General features: G+C 42.9%; 1 protein-coding gene across 3 annotated transcripts in view; it reads left to right on the top strand.

The window, feature by feature from the left end:
- The window catches only part of wdr13 (WD repeat domain 13), a 33190-nt gene extending 15460 nt beyond the window's left edge, over positions 1-17730 (top strand). For all 3 annotated transcript variants that reach the window (XM_060932500.1, XM_060932501.1, XM_060932499.1), the window contains 6 exons: positions 1135-1265; positions 1364-1671; positions 4019-4199; positions 10617-10758; positions 10894-11012; positions 17135-17730. In XM_060932500.1, the coding sequence (XP_060788483.1) occupies positions 1135-1265; positions 1364-1671; positions 4019-4199; positions 10617-10758; positions 10894-11012; positions 17135-17319 (1066 nt within the window). In that variant the 3' untranslated portion in view covers positions 17320-17730. The remainder of the gene's footprint in view (positions 1-1134; positions 1266-1363; positions 1672-4018; positions 4200-10616; positions 10759-10893; positions 11013-17134) is intronic.
- The last annotated feature ends 3297 nt before the right edge of the window (positions 17731-21027 follow it).

Here is a 21027-nt window from a genome sequence, read left to right as displayed (position 1 = left end):
ATTCCAGCTTTCTCGTTTGCGCTCCCTGACTTTTTGCTTGCAGTTTTGGCACAAACTTGACGTGTGGGTGGGCTGTCCGGGAATGCATTCCCATTGGCTAACTTGTGTTTGACTGACAGCTACGCTCAGCGATTCCCTACTCGGATTCTGGCGGACTGTTTGATGAGTGACCGATCCATTGACGGTAAACAAGGATGGAGTGGACTTCAGTGGCGACTATGATATTGAATTAATTCAGCAAAGTGTAAATTCAGTATCACCGTCGCCACTGAAGTCCACTCGATCCTTATTTACCATCAATGGATCGGTCACTCGGCAAACAGTCCGCCAGAATCCGAGTAGGGAATGGCTGAGCGTAGCTGTCAGCCAAACACAAGTTAGCCAATGGGAATGCATTCCTGGACAGTCCACCCACACGTCAAGTTTGTGCCAAAACTGCAAGCAAAAAGTCAGGGAGCGCAAACGAGAGCTGGAATCGCAACCAAAATAAATTACGTCAAGCAAAACTGAGAAAGACGCGGAACAAAAATAAAAGGTTTCTGAAGAGTAATAGACTGATATTTTGCACGATTACATGAATAATTTGTTTGCCAGTCTAAAAAAATTGACTTTTTGTTCTTTTTTTGTATTTTGATTTGTCGTTTTCGTTTGATATTTCAAAAGTATTGTATGAACATATTGGCACAAAATTGATTCCATAAACATAAGATTAAAAACTCAAGCAATGGTGAGACTCGAGGACTGTAAACCTTTGGGGTGTTTTCACTGAAGCTCCCCAAAAGACTCTAAAGACCTATTCCAACAAGAACTGTTCACCAGGTGGCGCCACCTGCCGTGGTTGCGCCTACACAGGGGTCATATGCAGTTCGACAAAAATGGCTACTCCTGCTACAGGAGTGATCGGATTTCAAACTCGCACACAGCAACCGTGGTGGGTATGAGCTCCAGCCTCATTGAGGCTATTTTTGTCTCACACCGGAGAAGGAGCCTGTTGGGGTTTTGTCATCCTGTATAACTTTGCATAATGACAAAGTTGAGTTGAATTGAATCGAATCTCATCATATTGCTCAGCACTAATACATACACGATAGGAATTTATTACATTGTCCACGCCTTTTGTATTTGTATGTTCAGGCCTCCAGGCAGCCTGGTGCCCACCTCAGTTGCGGAGGCGAGTCGTGCCATGGCAGGCGACACCACTCTGAGTGAGAATTACGCCTTCGCTGGCATGCATCACATCTTCGACCAACATGTCGATTCAGCTGGTAAATAACACTTTATTTCCCCCGATTCATCACAGCGTGGCTGTATATTCGATTATATTTTATGTCTTTTTATCCCTGCTCCCGTTTTGCCTCCCCAGTCCCTCGCTTGCAGTTCGCCAACGACGACAAGCACCTCCTCGCTTGCTGCTCCTTAGACGGGACCTTGTCAATCATGACGCTGTCCCCGCCTCCCCCGACCGTTAAGGTGACGCTGAGAGGGCACGCAGGTCCTGTGACTGACTTTGCCTGGTCGCTTAGCAACGACATCATCGTGTCCACGTCGCTGGACGGCACGCTGCGTATCTGGAACACGGAAGACGGTCGATGTATCCGCGAGGTCGTTGACCCGGAAACGAGCGAGCTGCTTTGCTGCACTTTCCAGCCCATGAATAACAACCTCACTGTGGTGCGTGATGAGATTCAGATGCAGGCTGTATAGATCCCGCTAGAAGAGAAATGAATGAATGATTGATTTTATTCGTTTTTTTTCACTTGCTACAATTTACAGTCATGGGGGGAAAAAGAAAGTACAGTACACTCTCCTTCAGTTCTGTGATTTACAGCAGCTTTTTCAAGCCAGCAGGTCACACACTATAATTCAGTAACCTGTAGAACCACCTTAGCAACAATAACTTCAAGTAAACATCTTCTGTAGGAGTTAATCCATCTCTCGCATCACTTTGGGAAGTTTTTGACTCGCTCTTCTTTCAAACGTTGCTTCAAGTCATTGATGTCTGAGGGCATTCTTTTCTGCACAGCTTTCTGAAGATCCTGCTACAGCGTCACAATGGGGTTGAGGTCTGAACTTTGACTTGGCCAGTCCAACACCTTGCTTATTTTATTTTTTTCTTCCCCTTCTTTAGCCAATCAGGTGTCCATTTGTTCTTGTGCTTGGGATCATTGTCCCGGTGGATCAGGGGCTTAGCCAGGATTGGGAAGATTGGGAGTGTTTTTCTGAAAGTAGGTTGTGACCCGGGGTGAATTTGAAATTTTTTGGAGATGGCCTTATAACCCTTCCCAAATGAACCAGCAGAAACGTAATGGCTGATGATCTTTGGTCTTGGCATGGCATGGACACATACCAGAGTGTTCCAGATCACCACACTGCTAAAAGTTCTGCTTTTATAGAGTTGTTGATGATTAAATAATCTTGTACATTTCATTAGGAAGATCTGGCTGCTAATTACTCTCTTAACTCTTTACCCCTTAATGACGACATATGACGACCCCGTGTATATCCCTTAATGACGACATATGACGACCCCGTGTATATCCCTTAATGACGACATATGACGACCCCGTGTATATCCCTTAATGACGACATATGACGACCCCGTGTATACCCCTTAATGACGACATATGACGACCCCGTGTATATCCCTTAATGCCGACATATGACGACCCCGTGTATATCCCTTAATGGCGACATATGACGACCCCGTGTATATCCCTTAATGCCGACATATGACGACCCCGTGTATATCCCTTAACGGCGACATATGACGACCCCGTGTATATCCCTTAATGACGACATATGACGACCCCGTGTATATCCCTTAATGACGACATATGACGACCCCGTGTATACCCCTTAATGACGACATATGACGACCCCGTGTATATCCCTTAACGACGACATATGACGACCCCGTGTATATCCCTTAACGACGACATATGACGACCCCGTGTATATCCCTTAACGACGACATATGACGACCCCGTGTATATCCCTTAACGACGACATATGACGACCCCGTGTATATCCCTTAACGACGACATATGACGACCCCGTGTATATCCCTTAACGACGACATATGACGACCCCGTGTGTATCCCTTAACGACGACATATGACGACCCCGTGTATATCCCGTAACGACGACATATGACGACCCCGTGCACGCATATCCCGTAACGACGACCCCGTGCGCGCATATCCCGTAACGACGACCCCGTGCGCGCATATCCCGTAACGACGACCCCGTGCGCGCATATCCCGTAACGACGACCCCGTGCGCGCATATCCCGTAACGACGACCCCGTGCGCGCATATCCCGTAACGACGACCCCGTGCGCGCATATCCCGTAACGACGACCCCGTGCGCGCATATCCCGTAACGACGACCCCGTGCGCGCATATCCCGTAACGACGACCCCGTGCGCGCATATCCCGTAACGACGACCCCGTGCGCGCATATCCCGTAACGACGACCCCGTGCGCGCATATCCCGTAACGACGACCCCGTGCGCGCATATCCCGTAACGACGACCCCGTGCGCGCATATCCCGTAACGACGACCCCGTGCGCGCATATCCCGTAACGACGACACATGACGCCTTGTCAAAACCTTGTCTTTAGACTTTTTTTCTTGTAAATATGTTCTAAGGGTGAACAGTATATACATATACAAGGGTGGCTGTAGCAACTACTTTAAGGGGTAGAGAGTTGATGCTTGTAGAAGTAGGAAGGGTGTACTTATTTTTCCCCACCGGGTTTCTGAATGTTGGTTTACGTTTTGGGAGTAAAAACGACTACAAATTGAAATCTGTTGGGGTTTATTTATTTGGTAAGGACCACATTATTACTATTTAGGCTTTGATGACTGAAATCCTAGATTCGAAAGCGGGTATGCCTTCTTTATCACATGACTGTATGTAAGTGGTTAAAGCTGTGTGTGTGTGTGTGTGTGTGTGTGTGTGTGTGTGTGTGTGTGTGTGTGTGAAAATATATACCCACTCCTGTTTTTTGTACAGGTGGGAAACACTAAGCACCTGCTGCAGGTGGTGAACATCTCTACAGGAAAGAAAGTCAAAGGAGGCTCGAGTAAACTGACCGGCCGTGTGCTCTCGCTGTCCTTCGACGCCCCGGGGAGGATCCTGTGGGCCGGCGATGACCGAGGGAGCATATTCTCCTTCCTCTTTGACATGGCCACAGGTAGCGAGACCCAAACGTTTTCTCTCTATAAGTAGCGGATAAGCAGAATCCTGTGCGTTATGAAGAGGGACGATTGATTTTGAACTAAAAACAAACAACGAACTGTGCAGAACATGGTGTCTCTAGGATTTAGGACTCCAAATCGAAGTAAGCGAAAGCTGGAGGATGTGATTGAGCATTGTGCTGTTAATTTCTTGCCAGGAGAAAAAAAAAATCTCATACACATTCAATATTTGTATTAATAAATAGCGTTTATGAATATGTCTAAATATTGCTGGGGATATTTGCATTTTTTCTTCATTCATTTCCTCCAGACCTTGCAACGATTTGTGAGCGTCATTTCTCTGCAGTGCGGTAGAACTGCTACTGTCTTGTACAAGATGCCGAGTCTCTGCAGAGCTCTGTAATAACTCCCGAGTTGTCACCGGAAGGAAATGATTTAGGACTCCAATCCTTTTTGACAGGCTATATTTCTTTCACACAAAATGAAAGTTCCTCATAACGTCCTCTAGGACAAACTCTACCAGTTTGTGATTGGATTTCGACGTTTGGACTGAGAATAAATCCTTGAAACAACCAATGACACAGCAAGATTTCAGGGTTTAATAACAGCCGGAAGACCCGCTCACGGTCAGATATCTTCTGAGACCACGGTGTTTCAGCTCTTTGGGAACGGTCAGTAACTCCTCTGCAGAATGAAAACACGACGAAATCAACACTCAGAAAGCAAAAAAACCGTCGAGCCGATGTCTGTCTTTACAGCACGCCTCGTTTGTGTTCAAACTGAACTTAAAAATTCCTGTCGGAGTTTCACTTTGCGTTTACGTCTATATGTTGATGCCAAACAGCTGCGTTCATGGCACTGCTGATTTGCATTTAGTCACGCCCACAAAACTCCATAAAAGGCAACGCTCGCAGGAAGCTGAATGCGATTTAGCCGAAATCTAAATCTTCCAGTAGTGCAGCTCGGCCACTGCAGCGTGTCCGCTACCGTAGACACACGCTAACGTGTCCTCCTTTTATAGGGCGCTTTTACTTTTGTCCTAGTTGAATAGTCTTTTTTTTTGGTCTTAATTTATGGATTTGTTTTGGATCACTTTCTTTCAAGTCGTTAATATGAACTGAACAGTTTTCACAAAAGGTTTATTAGCTCATCTGTCCACAACGCCCCTGAGCTGTCACCATGGCGTGGCGTCCGTCCGTCTGTCCGTCGTCCACAATTCAGTTAAATCGTATCTCCTCCGTCAGTTCTCCACCGACTTCCATTCCGATTGTTTTGTTTGAAATAACTCATCACTCCATACAAAGCTTGATGATTGTTTTGTCAATTTTTGCTAACGAGTTACTGATTAGGCCAAATTAACAAATTTTCCAGGCCTCTCACTAGAATTTTTTTTTTCCTTTTTTTTTTTTTTAATCTCCTCTCTGATTTCTCATCCAATTCCAGTTCTGATTGATGTTTTGGGTCGATCTTCCCATGAGGAATACAACTTGGGCCTTTTTTTTTCCTGTTGTAAACAGTTTGTTTACAACTTTTGTTTATTTTCAGTTAAATCGTGTCTCCTCCCTCCCTCAGTTCTCAATGGATTTCAGTTCGAATTGTTTTATTTGAAAGAACTCGACCTTCTGCACAACACTTGGTCATTGCATTGTCAATTTTTTGCTAACAAGTTAGTAATTAGGTCAACTTAAAGCCTAGGTCACAACCGGACGTACGATTTCTTGGCTGTGCGATTTTTGGCGTTTCCCAAATCGCTGCGGTTTTTTTGGTTCATGGAGAAAGATGCACGTTGGCTGTAAGTTTGTCTTGCAACCTGAAAAAAACGTAAGCGCCTGTAGAGTTTGTTTGACATGACAAAGAACCTCTGCGGCCGGTCTGCGGCTCGAAAATCAGCACGTCACACGCGCGCCCTCCGTGCGTTTCTTGCGTTTTTTTGCACGTAGACCGGCCATAGGAGCACGTACGGCTGGTTGTGACCGGGGCATAACACATTTTCTTCTGACTAGAATTGTCATTTCTCATGCGAATTCGGTTCTGATCGATGTTTTGAGTTGATCGTCCCTTGGGGGACAAAACTTTGTCGTTTTCTTTGTTGATTTTCCTGTTGTAAACAATGTGTTTACAACTTTTGTTTATTTTCAGTTAAATCGTGTCTCCTCCCTCCCTCAGTTCTCAATGGATTTCAGTTCGGATTGTTTTCTTTGAAAGAACTCGACCTTCTGCACAACACTCGGTCATTGCATTGTCAACTTTTTGCTCACAAATTAGTACTCAGGTCAACTTAACGAATTTTCTTCTGACTAGAATTGTATCTCCTCTCTCATTTATCATGCAAATTCAGTTCTGATCGATGTTTTGGGTCGAGCTTATCTCAGGGAACAAAATTTAGGAAATCCTTTGTTGATTTTCCTGTTGTAAGCAATTAGTCGTAGAGGTTGGTCCTCTATCACATCGTCACATTTCAGTTCTGTTGGATGTTTTGGTCGTCACGGTTGTTCTGATGGCAGGCCAGATGAGCGACTACGTCCTTGATGTTCTGGTATGATTTTGAAGCTGTTTGTTTAGATTAGAGAGTCTCCTTATATGTGAATTTGCACAAACTCAGGAGTGAAGCATAGGATATGAGCTTTTTTTTTAAACTGGATTTTCACAAATGCAGCGTTTTATTTCAATGCTCCTAAGAACAGTTTACGGGGGCGTCGTGGCTCGGGTGGATGGGGCGCCGTGCCGTGGATCCGGGGACCCGGGTTCGATTCTGACCTGAGGTTGTTTCCCGATCCCTCCCCCATCTCTCTCCCGCTCATTTCCTATGCACTGTCCTATCCAATAAAGGTGAAAAAAGCCCCCCCCCAAAAAAAAAAAAAAAATCTTATATCTAAGAACAGTTTACGAATAAATCTGTGTCCAACTCAACACAAACAGTTAATTGCTAATTGGGAAAATGTTTTTATGTCGTCGTTTACGATCACTGTTAAAGGAGAACTGAAGTCATTTTTAAACTTGCTTTATTTCTTAATTAACGTGTTATTCAGTGACGTTTTCGGTTTTAGTAACCTTATATCGTGACTCGTATTGGCAACTAATTGCAGTTAAATATTATACTTATCGGCCTATTCGGTTTTTAGCCGTGTTGAATTTAGTTCTTTTGGTCCACGGCAGGCATCGCTTATCCGCGCGATCTTCACGAGACTTGTGCGAGACTTCGAAACGTCAAGCGTCAGCCAGGTGTCAGTGCCGCCTTTTGAAAACTGTTTTCCAAACGAAGTATTGCACAAAAACGAGTTTAAACGACGCCTGCTTTTTTTCAAACTTTCCTGATTGCTATCAAAACAAACAAAACTTCCGGCTTGATTACGTCAGCATTCGAAAGAGGGCATGTGTGTCTTTTGACAACGTCAGCAGATGTCGGTCACTTTGATTTCCGCTGTACGTTTTACTTCCGTCCTACGATGTCTCGCACAAGTCTCAACGAATCTCGTTTACGGCCATCGCTTTGACATATGGACTGATATATTACAGAGCATATTTCAAACACTCAGAACTTGCTATTTTCACCTGACGTCACAGGGTCACGTGACGCCCCGGTGTCCGCCATTTTGAAGGTCAAGCTAGCTAATGTCAACAACATACTAGCTAGTATGTTACTGTAGCAATGTTTACGTTCAGTCATTTGGATGACTGTTAAAACCTTTCAGTCTCAAGTTTTTTGGCTGGCTTCATCCTGTTTAACCTTAAACATTAAAAAGACAAATTCTGTGTGTTTCTCTATAAAGAAACAACCAATAAACACCCTGGATATAAGAATTAACGGTGAGCCCATTGAGCAAGTCCCCGAAGTGAAATATCTGGGTATAATCATGGATTATCAGTTGAACTTTAAAAGTCATGTAAAGAAAATGTGTAAGACTATTAAGGCAAATCTAGGATGTTTTAAGATGATAAGAAATTGCTTAACTCTAAATTGTGCCTTTGTTTTTATGAATTCTATGATTTTCTCACATATATCTTACGGTTTGACCACATGGTCTCAGGCTCACCAGACAACAATAAAATGCATAGAATGCCTCTATAACCAAACCCTCAAAGTTTTAGACAAGAAAAGAATAAGGCATCATCATTGCCAAATTTTAAACAAATATAAGATTCTCAGTTTTACTAATTTTATTTCATTATACACAGTTAAATTGGTTTTTAAATGCCTCAATAATACTGCTCCTCAACTGCTCTGTGAGTCAATAACAAGACTTCAAAGTGGTACTAGATCCACCACCCGAGCAATGTCAAAAGGCAATTGCACTGTTCCATTCCGTAGAACTTCATTTGCACAAACCTCTTTTTCAATAAAAGGAACACAATTATGGAATTCTCTACCAGACAGTTTAAAATCCATAGCTACACTTCTCTCTTTCAAAAAACAAACAAAACAATGGCTAGTTCAACAGCAATCCTGCTCTCATATTTAGTTTGAATCACTAGTTTAGATACTTAGCTTATTTGTCTTTTTATTTTTACTATTGCTATTGTTATTTTTAATTTTGTTATTATTATGATCATTTCTTATTTTATTTTATTTTTATGTATATATATTTTTTTTCATAGATTTTAAATATTCATTTTCTCTTTTTTTGTTTTGTTTAATTAAAAGCCCAACTAGGGACAAGTGTTGTGAATTAGCTTTGGCTACAAATACTGTGATGCATACATCAGATAACTGTTCCAGATATCTATGTCTTTGTATCTGTCCCTATTCAAAAATAAACAATACAATACAATAATGTCAACAACATACTAGCTAGTATGTTACTGTAGCAATGTTTACGTTCAGTCATTTGGATGACTGTTAAAACCTTTCAGTCTCAAGTTTTTCCTTTACTGTATTTACTAGTTTACTGTAATTATGATCCGGCAGCTATTTACACCGGATCCAGTGCTCCCCCTCAAATTAAGCAGCGCGCTCCGGCTTGCTCCCGGAGTGCTCCGGCTAAGGTTCCAGAGTGCGCTCTGGCTTGCTCCCTCTCAAATTAAGCAGCGCGCTCCGGCTTGCTCCCCCTCAAATTAAGCAGCGCGCTCCGGCTTGCTCCCCCTCAAATTAAGCAGCGCGCTCCGGCTTGCTCCCGGAGTGCGCTGGCTAAGGTTCCGGAGCGCGCTCTGGCTTGCTCCCTCTCAAATTAAGCAGCGCGCTCCGGCTTGCTCCCGGAGTGCTCTGGGAGCAAGCCGGAGCGCGCTGCTTAATTTGAGGGGGAGCAAGCCGGCGCGCGCTCCGGCAGCTATTTACACTGGATCCGGTGTAAATAGCTGCCGGATCATAATTACAGTAAACTAGTAAATCCAGTAAAGGAAAAACTTGAGACTGAAAGGTTTTAACAGTCATCCAAATGACTGAACGTAAACATTGCTACAGTAACATACTAGCTAGTATGTTGTTGACATTAGCTAGTGCTAACAGCTAGCTGCTAGTACACTGCTACAACGCAGACACCGACCCTAATAATACAGTTCTTGGTCATTGCCTGGTAACAGCAAATTTATAACGGGCCATGTCTCAACAGACTAAGAAGTTATTTCAATGACATTTAATAACATTTTGTTTATCCTGAGGACCGAAAGTAAATGAAAATGTGAACAATGTGAAATGTGAAAATGTGAGCTGTAATAAGATGGCGACCACCGGCTCCAGGGACGGCCAACTGATGTAGGCATGTTACCCAGCCTGACACAAAATATTTGTAGGCATCCAAACTCTTATACGCTTTCAGATCAATACCTGTGTATGGCGATGGGTTTTTAACGACATAGGTATACAGATCATGTGGGCCGAAGTCAGGTAAAGACGAGGGCTTCGTGTACTTCCGTACGTCAGTGAACAATCCTGGTGGAAGCAGGTAAACGTCGTTCTCTAAGCCTGCTAACCTCAATTTTTGCAAATACCTCTCCCTCTGCTCGCCCTGTAAATGCCCTACGTCGCTGGATAGTGAAGGTGTTTTCTGCATCTCGCTCCTTTTTCTTTTATGTTTTTCGTTTGTCGCCTTCCTCGCATTCAAACTGATTCGAGCCGTGACGTCCAAAATGGCAGCCTCACATGACTTGGTCACGTGGGTGAAAAACCTCAATAGCAGCGACAAAATAGCGATCAAAAATGCATTCCGATATTTAATAAAATGAGAGAAATAGAATTTTGATGATGATAAATTTACCTTCAGTTCTCTTTTAATGTACAGTATAATCTAAGTGCTATGTGGGTACATGGTGCATCTGTGCAGCCCAGGAGAAATGTTCATGTAGATGAATTTGATTACAACATGGGAGTAAAGTGTAGAAACGTAAGAAGTGGTTCAGAGAGCTTGGTGTAAAACAGGACATGTCTGATAACGTTATATAAAATGAGTTGTGTGTGTTGAACTCGTGTTGTTGCACAGGGAAGCTGACTAAAGCGAAGAGGTTGGTAGTGAATGAAGGAAGCCCCATCTCCAGCATCTCGGCTCGCTCGTGGATCAGCAGAGAGGCTCGGGACCCGTCTCTGCTCATCAACGCCTGCGTCAACAAGCTGCTGCTCTACAGGTCAGAACACACACACGCATATGACTCAGGAATAAAATAATCTTTTTTTTTTTTTTTCCTCCAAGTCCATCAACAGAAAGAAAATCGTACACGTTAATGTTTGCTGAGATGATGAATGTGGTTCTGGTTACACAGGGTTGTGGATAATGAAGGCACGCTGCAGCTGAAGAGGAGTTTCCCCATCCAGCATGGCTCACAGCATCTCCACAGCATCTTCTGTCCACTCATGTCCTTCAGGCAGGGGGCCTGCGTCGGTAAGCGTTACCGTACAAACACCTACACCTCCGTCAAAACACGCGTTTCCTTAAGGACGCGGTCCCACAACACCTATAACTAATGACGCCTGAATTTAGTTCCAGAAACGCCACAACTATAATATCGCTCAGTCCTGACACTCGGGGAAATAAACGCATCGAAGTTTTTTTCCAAGTCGTAGCACGTTATTCCGGGTCATACTGTACAGCTCGGACTCCAAAACAACCCACACGCACTCCGGTGGTTGATAAAATACAGATAGGTCACGGATTACGGAAATATAATTTTTAAAAAAGGTTACAAAATGCAGAGTGGTTACGGATTTAATACGGATGCTAATAATTTACGGATCGGTCACGGACGTTTCGGTATATTACAGATACGGTTAAAAAAAAAGTCGAAAACAATTAACTGTTTGGACTGGCGAAGTTCATAATTAAAATATCTTGCCTGCATTTATACGTTTTACTTTATTAATTTACTATTGATGCAAGTAGTTCACGGGAAATAATCACATATCCGTGAATAAAAGATCCGTGCTTTGTATTATTAGTAGTGCTGTCAAAAATGTCGCGTTATTAACGCGTTAACTTGACTCAATTTTAACGGCGATAATTTTTTTATCGCGAGATTAACGCTCTATGACATGATGCCACGCCCCGCACAGCCAGAGTCCTCTGCCCTCCCCCGAAGAGCCACGGTGCTCGGCTTAGGTTTCGTTTTTCCATCGGCGGCTCCAGCCCCACTTTGCAGTGGCTGTGAGACAAGACGTGTTATGCTCTGCAATAAAAAAAAACAAAACAAAACATTGGTACAACCAGTGTTCGAACTATGCCGATATTTTCGGGGGGTCCCTTTTTTTTTTTTTTTCCCTGGGGGGGGTGCTTGCGCTTGTCTCAGAGCGCGGATCTCCATCGCGCGCTCACTTCGGATATGCAAATGCTTCCCGTTACACACGATTGCTATGTCAATAAACATCATTTTGCCAATATTTTAGAGACCCCCCAATATTTCCCAAATCATGTTTTCAAGGGATCTCATGTCTGTTTCAGGGGATCTCGGATCCCCCGTGTACCCCCGTAGTTCGAACGGTGAGCAAGCCCATTCACTTTTTTATGCTGATAAGAGAATTACAATGGTTTTTCATGTGACAAAAATGTGCGATTAAATTGCGATTAATCGCGAGTTAACTATGACAGTCGCGGCATTAATCGCGATTAAATATTTTAATCGCTTGACAGCACTAATTATTAGTATAGGTAATCGTATGATTCCTTGTAAAATTAAGGATTAATTTCACGAGTGATTTTCGAAGTTTTGAAAATTCGACTCGGGCAATTTCAAAACTTTGAAATCACGAGTGAAATTGATCCTTAATTTTACGAGGAACCGTACGATTACTTGTTTATAATACATGGGGCCAAATTACTCAATTCTGACACGACACGAGGACCGCGTTTCCACAGCATATCTTCTTGTTTCGTCAGGCTTTCGGACTTGTTTGGCTTTTTACCCATTCCAACGAACCAGCCAAGAGCATTTCAGAAATACGGCCCCGTGTTAAGGAAAAAAATGCCCTCCTTGATTGACCAATCAGAATTGAGTAATTTGGCCCTATGTATTATAACTGAACCAATCAGGGCACAAGACTATCTTGCACGTTTGAATCAGTTTCTAAATCGTCTTTCATCATCACGGTGACATGACATGAGGATTTTGAAAGTGGTTGACGAAATTTTATTGGAACTTCTTTACAGAAGCTGATTGCTAAATGCAAGAAAACTCTGCACTTGATCGAAAAGGAATTTACGGAACCCGAGAGAGGCCCTTCATATAATCTCATCTCATCTCATTATCTCTAGCCGCTTTATCCTGTTCTACAGGGTCGCAGGCAAGCTGGAGCCTATCCCAGCTGACTACGGGTGAAAGGCGGGGTACACCCTGGACAAGTCGCCAGGTCATCACAGGGCTGACACATAGACACAGACAACCATTCACACTCACATTCACACCTACGCTCAATTTAGAGTCACCAGGTAGCCTAACCTGCATGTCTTTGGACTGTGGGGGAAACCGGAGCACCCGGAGGAAACCCACGCGGACACGGGGAGAACATGCAAACTCCACACAGAAAGGCCCTCGCCGGCCACGGGGCTCGAACCCAGGACCTTCTTGCTGTGAGGCGACAGCGCTAACCACTACACCACCATGCCGCCCTTCATATAATCTTTTTTTTTTTTTTTTTATTCACCTTGTTATCCCGAGATAACGACATAATTAATTCAGGATCTCGAGAAAACAACACAACTAATTCGAGATCTCGAGAAAACAAGACAATTATTCCGTGATCTCGAGAAAACAAGACAATTATTCCGTGATCTCGAGAAAACAAGACAATTATTCCGTGATCTCGAGAAAACAAGACAATTATTCCGTGATCTCGAGAAAACAGCTGAGATTTCTAGCAGAGCTGCGCCCCCTGTGGGTCAGACAACGGAGACTTAGAAATTGGCGGGCCAGTCTTCTGCGGAGGTCCCGCAGACTAATTTTGAAATTATCCCTTATTAAAAGACTTAATGCAATCGCTCCCTGTGTCAACCCCTGATCAAAATATTGCCTTATTAGGTGATCGATTATTCCAGACATTCTAATGACCAAAGTTGCGTCTATACAGAATGAGAAATAGCCCCAAAGTCAGCATATCACAAGTCTCTTGGCGCACCTGAATGAACCATTTCTCAGCTGTTTACTCGAGATCATTAAATAATTTTGTTTTCTTGAGATCTCGAATTAGTTGTGTTTTCTCGAGATCCTGAATTAATTATGTCGTTATCTCGGGATAACAAGGTGAATAAAAAAAAAAGGATTATATGAAGGGCCTCTCTCGGCTTCCGTAGGGAATTACAAATACCATTCATCGTTATAAATTTAACTGGCTGGAAAACGATCAAAACTATTGAACTCATGTAGGCTTTCGACTGAAAACATTCGGACTTCTTCAAGACGAATTAATCACACGGAAAAGAGTTCTTTTCCTACTCAGAATCCGAGTCTAAGACTCTTGTAGTTCTTTGGCTCGCTTGACTGTTGACAAACTGCAGACTGAGTAGACTGAGATGAGTTATTCCCAGTGGCACTGAAGATCACACTGCAGCTGTTGAAGTTGTACAGGATGTCGGGTCCTGGCGTCGTAGCTGTAAACGTGTTCGGCTGGAGATTTGACAGAGCTCTTCTTGGAGAAGCCCTCGAGAGATCGAGGATATTTGAAATGGCCTGCTGTTCTTGTCGCTGGAGTCATAGTCATCGAGGCCTTGTTCTGTGGTGCGATGTTTTTATTTCACATTTCGGTACTCCGCTACTTTTAAGCTTCTTGACGACGGTTTTTCTAGCACTGTGGTTAGTTAATTTCTTGTCAGGACACGGGTCAACTAATGGTGAGTTTTCCTTCATTCTCTTCATAATACCATTGATTGATTGATTGTATTTTTGCCCATTGGTGTGTTCTTGTACGGCGTACTAGATGTGGGTTTGTCAATCACGGATACAGTAGGTACAACGGACCTTGGTTAGCCATTTTTTTAGGGCGTTTCTCAAGGTATTTCTTGAACAATTTCACTGGGTATCGATTTTCGTCGCCAGTAGCGAACATTTGTGGCGTAACTTGTCTTGTTTTTACGCGAAGACCGCCTTGTCGTGTCTTAGTGAGACCCTCGGCAAACGTGACGTAGCTACTCAATTCCGTTGTCATCTTGTTGAACTTCAAAACGTTCAACGATCATGTCGTGATGTTCTTGCCTTCCTCTTAAGCCAAAATGTTGTGTCAGCAAAAACCACATTGTACTGGACAGTGAACGTGGATTATGGCTTCTAAGTTGACCGCATTTCCACAGAATATCTTCTTCTTGTTTCGTCAGGCTTTTGGACTTGTTTGGCTTTTTACCGATTCCTTGTTTTCGCAAATCTCTCGCTTTTCCCTCGAGGACTTTTCGTGATTCTTGAAAAGCCATCTTTCAGGATTGATCCCGGATATTTCTCTCGTCTCAGATGCCGATCCAATGCTGCCTGCGTTACTTTGAGAGTCTGGTTCGTAGTTTTCCCCATTTTCTTTCCTCACTTCTGCATAAAACTGCGATAGTACCTTGTTTAACTCCCAGCATTCATACGCCACTAGAGAGTCGTTTATTTGTCTTTCTGCAGCCCATTTCTTAAACACGGAAAACCAAAGGTTTGTACTTTTTTCATTTTCGCTTGCAGTTTTCAATTGGTTTATCATTTCTTCGTCAAATATAGCGAAATGCGGCATTGCTGAGTCAGCAGAGTCAGCCATTTTGTTGACAAAATTTGCTAATTTTTTGTAACTGTAACCAAGCAACAAACTAGCCAATAGCATTTCAGAAATACGGCCCCGTATTAAGGAAAAAAGCTCTCCTTGATTGACCAATCAGAATTGAGTAATTTGGCCCTATGTTGTTCTCATCTCATCTCATTATCTGTAGCCGCTTTATCCTGTTCTACAGGGTCGCAGGCGAGCTGGAGCCTATCCCAGCTGACTACGGGCGAAAGGCGGGGTACACCCTGGACAAGTCGCCAGGTCATCACAGGGCTGACACATAGACACAGACAACCATTCACACTCACACCTACGCTCAATTTAGAGTCACCAGTTAACCTAACCTGCATGTCTTTGGACTGTGGGGGAAACCGGAGCACCCGGAGGAAACCCACGCGGACACGGGGAGAACATGCAAACTCCACACAGAAAGGCCCTCGCCGGCCCCGGGGCTCGAACCCGGACCTTCTTGCTGTGAGGCGACAGCGCTAACCACTACACCACTGTGCTGCCTAAACCATATTTTGTAATGTTTTATTAAAATAATAATAAAAGCGGGTATAAATCATATTCTGGGACCGAGTTTGGATTATGAGGACTGTCGAGTGCGTCACCACATGCTTGTATAGAAAGTGCACTAAGGAGGGGGAAAAAAAAGTGAGTGATTGTACAAAATGGCTGCCTTAGTAATACACTCGCTGGCCACTTGAATACGAACTTGATTCTAAGACTCCTATTCTTGGCCGCAGGAGTGGAACCCAGTGTGGTGTTCTGTTTTATGCTGAGATGCTTTTCTGCTCACCACAGTTGTAAAGAGTGATTAAATGAGTTACTGTATCCTTCCTTCTTGGCAAAAAAAAAAAGCTCGAACCACCTCAAATCTGGCCATTTTTCTCGGACTTCCCTTATCAACAAGGAGTTTGTTTCCACCCACAGAATTGCCTCTCGGTCAATGTTTTTTTCATACCATTTTGTGTATAAAGACTGGTGTGTGTGTGTGTGTGTGTGTGTGTGTGTGTGTGTGTGTGTGTGTGTGTGTGTGTGTGAAAACCCCAGGAGATCAGTATCAGTTTCTGAAATCCTCAAACCAGCAGTCCATCTGGCTCAAACCAACACCCATGCCACAATGAAAGAAAGTCGGAGATCACAATTTTTCTCGTTCTGATCTGTGAACGGGCGGCACGGTGGTGTAGTGGTTAGCGCTGTCGCCTCACAGCAAGAAGGTCCGGGTTCGAGCCCAGTGGCCGGCGAGGGCCTTTCTGTGTGGAGTTTGCATGTTCTCCCCGTGTCCGCGTGGGTTTCCTCCGGGTGCTCCGGTTTCCCCCACAGTCCAAAGACATGCAGGTTAGGTTAACTGGTGACTCTAAATTGAGCGTAGGTGTGAATGTGAGTGTGAATGGTTGTGTGTCTATGTGTCAGCCCTGTGATGACCTGGCGACTTGTCCAGGGTGTACCCCGCCTTTCGCCCGTAGTCAGCTGGGATAGGCTCCAGCTTGCCTGCGACCCTGTAGAAGGATAAAGCGGCTACAGATAATGAGATGAGATGAGAAGTGATCAGCTGATTAGAGAACCGCATCAAACAGCAGGTGGTCGTAATAAAGTGGCCAGTGAGTGTAGAATAGTTGAGGGTGGTCCTGTTGAGACAGACTTCCATTACTTGTGGCGAAAGAAGCAAATCTTTACTCCCCAAACAAGTCCCGGCTGAATGATTTTAGATTTAACCCGAATCTCAAACGACGATCTACATTACATTCTGTGCACAAGACGTTTACAATGCTCTTCCCCTCACAGTGACCGGGAGCGAGGACGCGTGCGTTTACTTCTTTGACGTGGAGCGCAACACTAAGGCCATCGTAAACAAGCTGCAGGGCCACAGCGGCCCCGTGCTCGACGTCAGCTTCAACTGCGACGAGAGCCTGCTGGCCTCCTCCGACGCCACGGGCATGGTGATCATCTGGAGACGCGAGCAGAAATAACTGCAAGAGCTTCTAAGCGCAACAGCAGCTTCAGTCGTGTGCAATGTAGAAACATACAACCCGGCCGTTACCGAGCCGACCTGCTGTCTGGTCCTGTGCTGACTTTGTTAATCAAAACTGAGCTTTTTTTGTGTGTCTGATGTGTCATTGTCCATCATCTCTGTGTGACGTTTGTAGATTAGACTGTGTGTGATGCTTGCTTGAGACAAATGAATCTGAATGTATGAATATATGAGAGAGAGAGAGAGAGAGAGAGAGAGAGAATATTTAATAATGTGATCTGTAATGTGTGTGTCCTTGAAAGAGAAATTATATTAATGTTCAACACTGAGGAGCTCATGCTGGCTTACAAGATAACACTATTGTATTTATGTCTCGTTATGAAATAATACATTTCATCTCACAACCTGATTTTGTATTTCCTGCTGATTTATGAATCTTTTCCTCGACGATATAATTTACTTGAAGCAAGTCAAGTGAAATAGAGCTTTATTGTCATCTCAGCCACATACCGTAAAGCACACAGTAGAGATGAAATAGTGTGTTCCTTGGTCCATATGATGCAGTAGAACAGGGGTTTTCAAAGTGTGGGAGAGTCAGCCCCCCCGCCCTCAGAGAGCAAATAAACAACAGCGCCCCCCCTCACAATTTTTGTTGTTGCTATACTTAATGTTCCATTAGTATTTAAAAAAATGGTTGTTGTACACATTTTTTTTTCTTTTACACATTTAAAACATCTGTGCTTTTTTAAAACCTCTTTTTTTTTTTACACATTTTAAACATCTGTTTTTTTAAAACCTCTTTTGTACACATTTTAAACATCTGCCTTTTTAAAACCTCTTTTTTAAACATTTTAAACATCTCTGCTTTTTTTAAACATCTTGTTTTATACATTTTAAACATCTGCCTTTTTAAAACCTCTTTTGTACACATTTTAAACATTTGTGCTTTTTAAAACCTATTTTTTACACATTTTAAACATCTGTGCTTTTTTTAAACATCTTGTTTTACACATTTTAAACATCTGTGCTTTTTTAAAACCTTTTTACACATTTTAAACATCTGTGCTTTTTTAAAACCTCTTTTACACATTTTAAACATCTGCTTTTTTTAAAACCTCTTTTTTACACATTTAAAACATCTGTGCTTTTTTTAAACACCTTGTTTTACACGTTTTAAACATCTGTGCTTTTTTAAAACCTCTTTTTTTTACACATTTTAAACATCTGCCTTTTTAAAACCTCTTTTGTACACATTTTAAACATCTGTGCTTTTTAAAACCTTTTTACACATTTTAAACATCTGTGCTTTTTTTTAAAACATCTTGTTTTACACATTTTAAACATCTCATAGCATCGTTAGCTAGCACCTCTTGGCAGACAACACACTGTGGCAGTGGAGCATCTTCAGATCCAGTCCATGAAAATCCAAACTTTAAATAATCGTGCTCATACTTCCTTCTTTTTTTTGCTTGGCCCAGACTCTGTCTCCTCACTCACTGTAGCTTTAGGTACTAAAAATCAATCCATTTTGTCTCTGGCAAAGGCTAGCTGAAGTTTACTAAATGTCCGCAATAGTAACTTATTCTGGTTTATTTTTCCTCACGTTGCGCCCCCCCTGAAGAACTCTGGCGCCCCCTAGGGGAGGCGCGCCCCACACTTTGAAAAGCCCTGCAGTAGAACATTCAGATACATCAACAGTACGGATAAATGGAGGGTATTTGAAAGAAAGGCCCGATAGATAAAGACGCATACCAGGGTAAGTAATAAAACACTTGGTCATGCTATTAGATGAAAATAATCAACGTCAGAGCGGCGGTACTGTTACCACCCTGAAGTTGCTGTGATGTCCTAGCACATCCATTTGGCATGTCATACTCTTTATCCATTTATAGTTAGATTTCAAATGTTCACAGAATAAGTGAGTTCCTGTTATCACTTGCGTTATAGCAGCTATTACTCAAACATACCATACACCGAGAGGCTCGGGTTGAAATTACGGATTCTCTACAGTGACTGGCATGGTGATAGTTTCTTCTCACCATGCCAGTCACTGAAAAGAATCCATGATTGTTTGATTATCAGAGCCTCTCAGCCCATGGTATATTTGATTTATATCCCTCGTTAAAAATTCCAAACTGTCACAGCCATGTGGGTTTGTTTGTTTTTTATATAAACATCGGAGTGACACTTGACCTGCGCATGTGCAATGAAGAAGTTGTCTTTTATTCAGAGATGGACAAAGTACCCAAGTTCATTACTTAAGTCAAAGTCCAGACCCCGCTGGTCAAATGTTCCTCCGATACAAGTGAAAGTTCTCCAGTCAAATTTTTACTTAAAGTACTGAAGTACTTGCTTTTAAAAAATACTTCAGTATTAAAAGTACGTTGTCTGTCAACGCATCATTGTATTATTGCCACAACGCTTACAAAACCTAACGCCGTTACCAAAGACAGAAATGTGAATTCACAAAATGAACGCATGCTGTGCATCATGGTGGTTTAACGTTAAGCTAGCTAGTCAGTGAAGCTCCACCTGACATGCTGACAAACTCTTTTCTAACTCGAAATTATATTGGGTAGCTAACGCTACTAGAAAAGAACAATTTCTACATTCCATTTATTTGGCAAGATTATGCTAAAACATATTGCTGAAAGGACTTCAGAGAAATTAACGTTATTCATGTTAGCGTAACTCCGTTTTTACATGCTAACTAACAGCGTCCAGGTTAACTAGCTATGTGTAAACGTTAGCCGTGGACAAGGCTACAGCAACTTGGCGGGCAAATCCATAGAAAGTAATTTGACTAATCAGACTGTATAGCTATTGTAACGTTATCGCTAGCTCTAAAAGCACAGACAATGTCGCTGCAAGCTTTCTCTTGGAATAAAACGTTTATATACTTCAATAAGCTTCCGCAGGTTGAAAGGTGAGTTTTTGTAGGCCGTGATGTGGTTCGTTTTCGGCAAACAAAGCAAACATTTTAAATGACTCTTTAATCCTTTCAGAAAACTGAAACGTGGATTCTAGGTAAAGCCATGAATGCGTGCGTTCTCCAGAAGAACCGCCTCCTTCCATTCTGTCATCAACTGATCGTGTTAAATAACGCTGCTGAGAAATCATTGATCTTGATTTTATCCAGTCTATGGACGTGACGTGACCCTAGTGATTACTGATCGGCTCTCAGTGTCACCTGCGAAAAAAGCAATCACGTTTAAGAAAAGAAAAAAACATCCACTTTCAAAGCTGCTTCATAGTAACGAGTAACGAGGACCTTGATAGAAATGTAGTGGAGTGAAAAGTACGATATTTGCCTTTCAAATGTAGTGAAGTTAGTCATAAGTTTCCAAAAAAAAAATACTCAAGTAAAGTACAGATACTCAAAAAGTGTACTTCGTTACTGTCCACCTCTGCTTTTATTTTTCACATGTCCACAAGCACAGTGAAATTCCTCCTCTGTATTTAACCCATCTGAAGCAGTGAAAACATACACACATGCATACCCAGAGCAGTAGGCAGCTGTGCTACAACACCTGGGGAGCAGTTGGGGGTTCGGTGCCTTGCTCAAGGCACTTCAGCCATGATACAGAGGAAGGGGAAAGTGCTGTTCATTCACTCAACTCGCCTCACATTTTTCCTGCCAATCCCAGGAATCGAACCGGTGACCGTTTGGGTCCAAGGAAGCTTCTCAAACCTTCAGGCCATGTGA

The sequence above is a fragment of the Neoarius graeffei genome, chromosome 10 (assembly GCF_027579695.1).
Source record: "Neoarius graeffei isolate fNeoGra1 chromosome 10, fNeoGra1.pri, whole genome shotgun sequence".
NCBI classification, from domain to species: domain Eukaryota; kingdom Metazoa; phylum Chordata; class Actinopteri; order Siluriformes; family Ariidae; genus Neoarius; species Neoarius graeffei.
The sequence above is the reverse complement of the archived record's forward strand: the minus strand, read 5'-3'. Positions and strand labels throughout refer to the sequence as shown.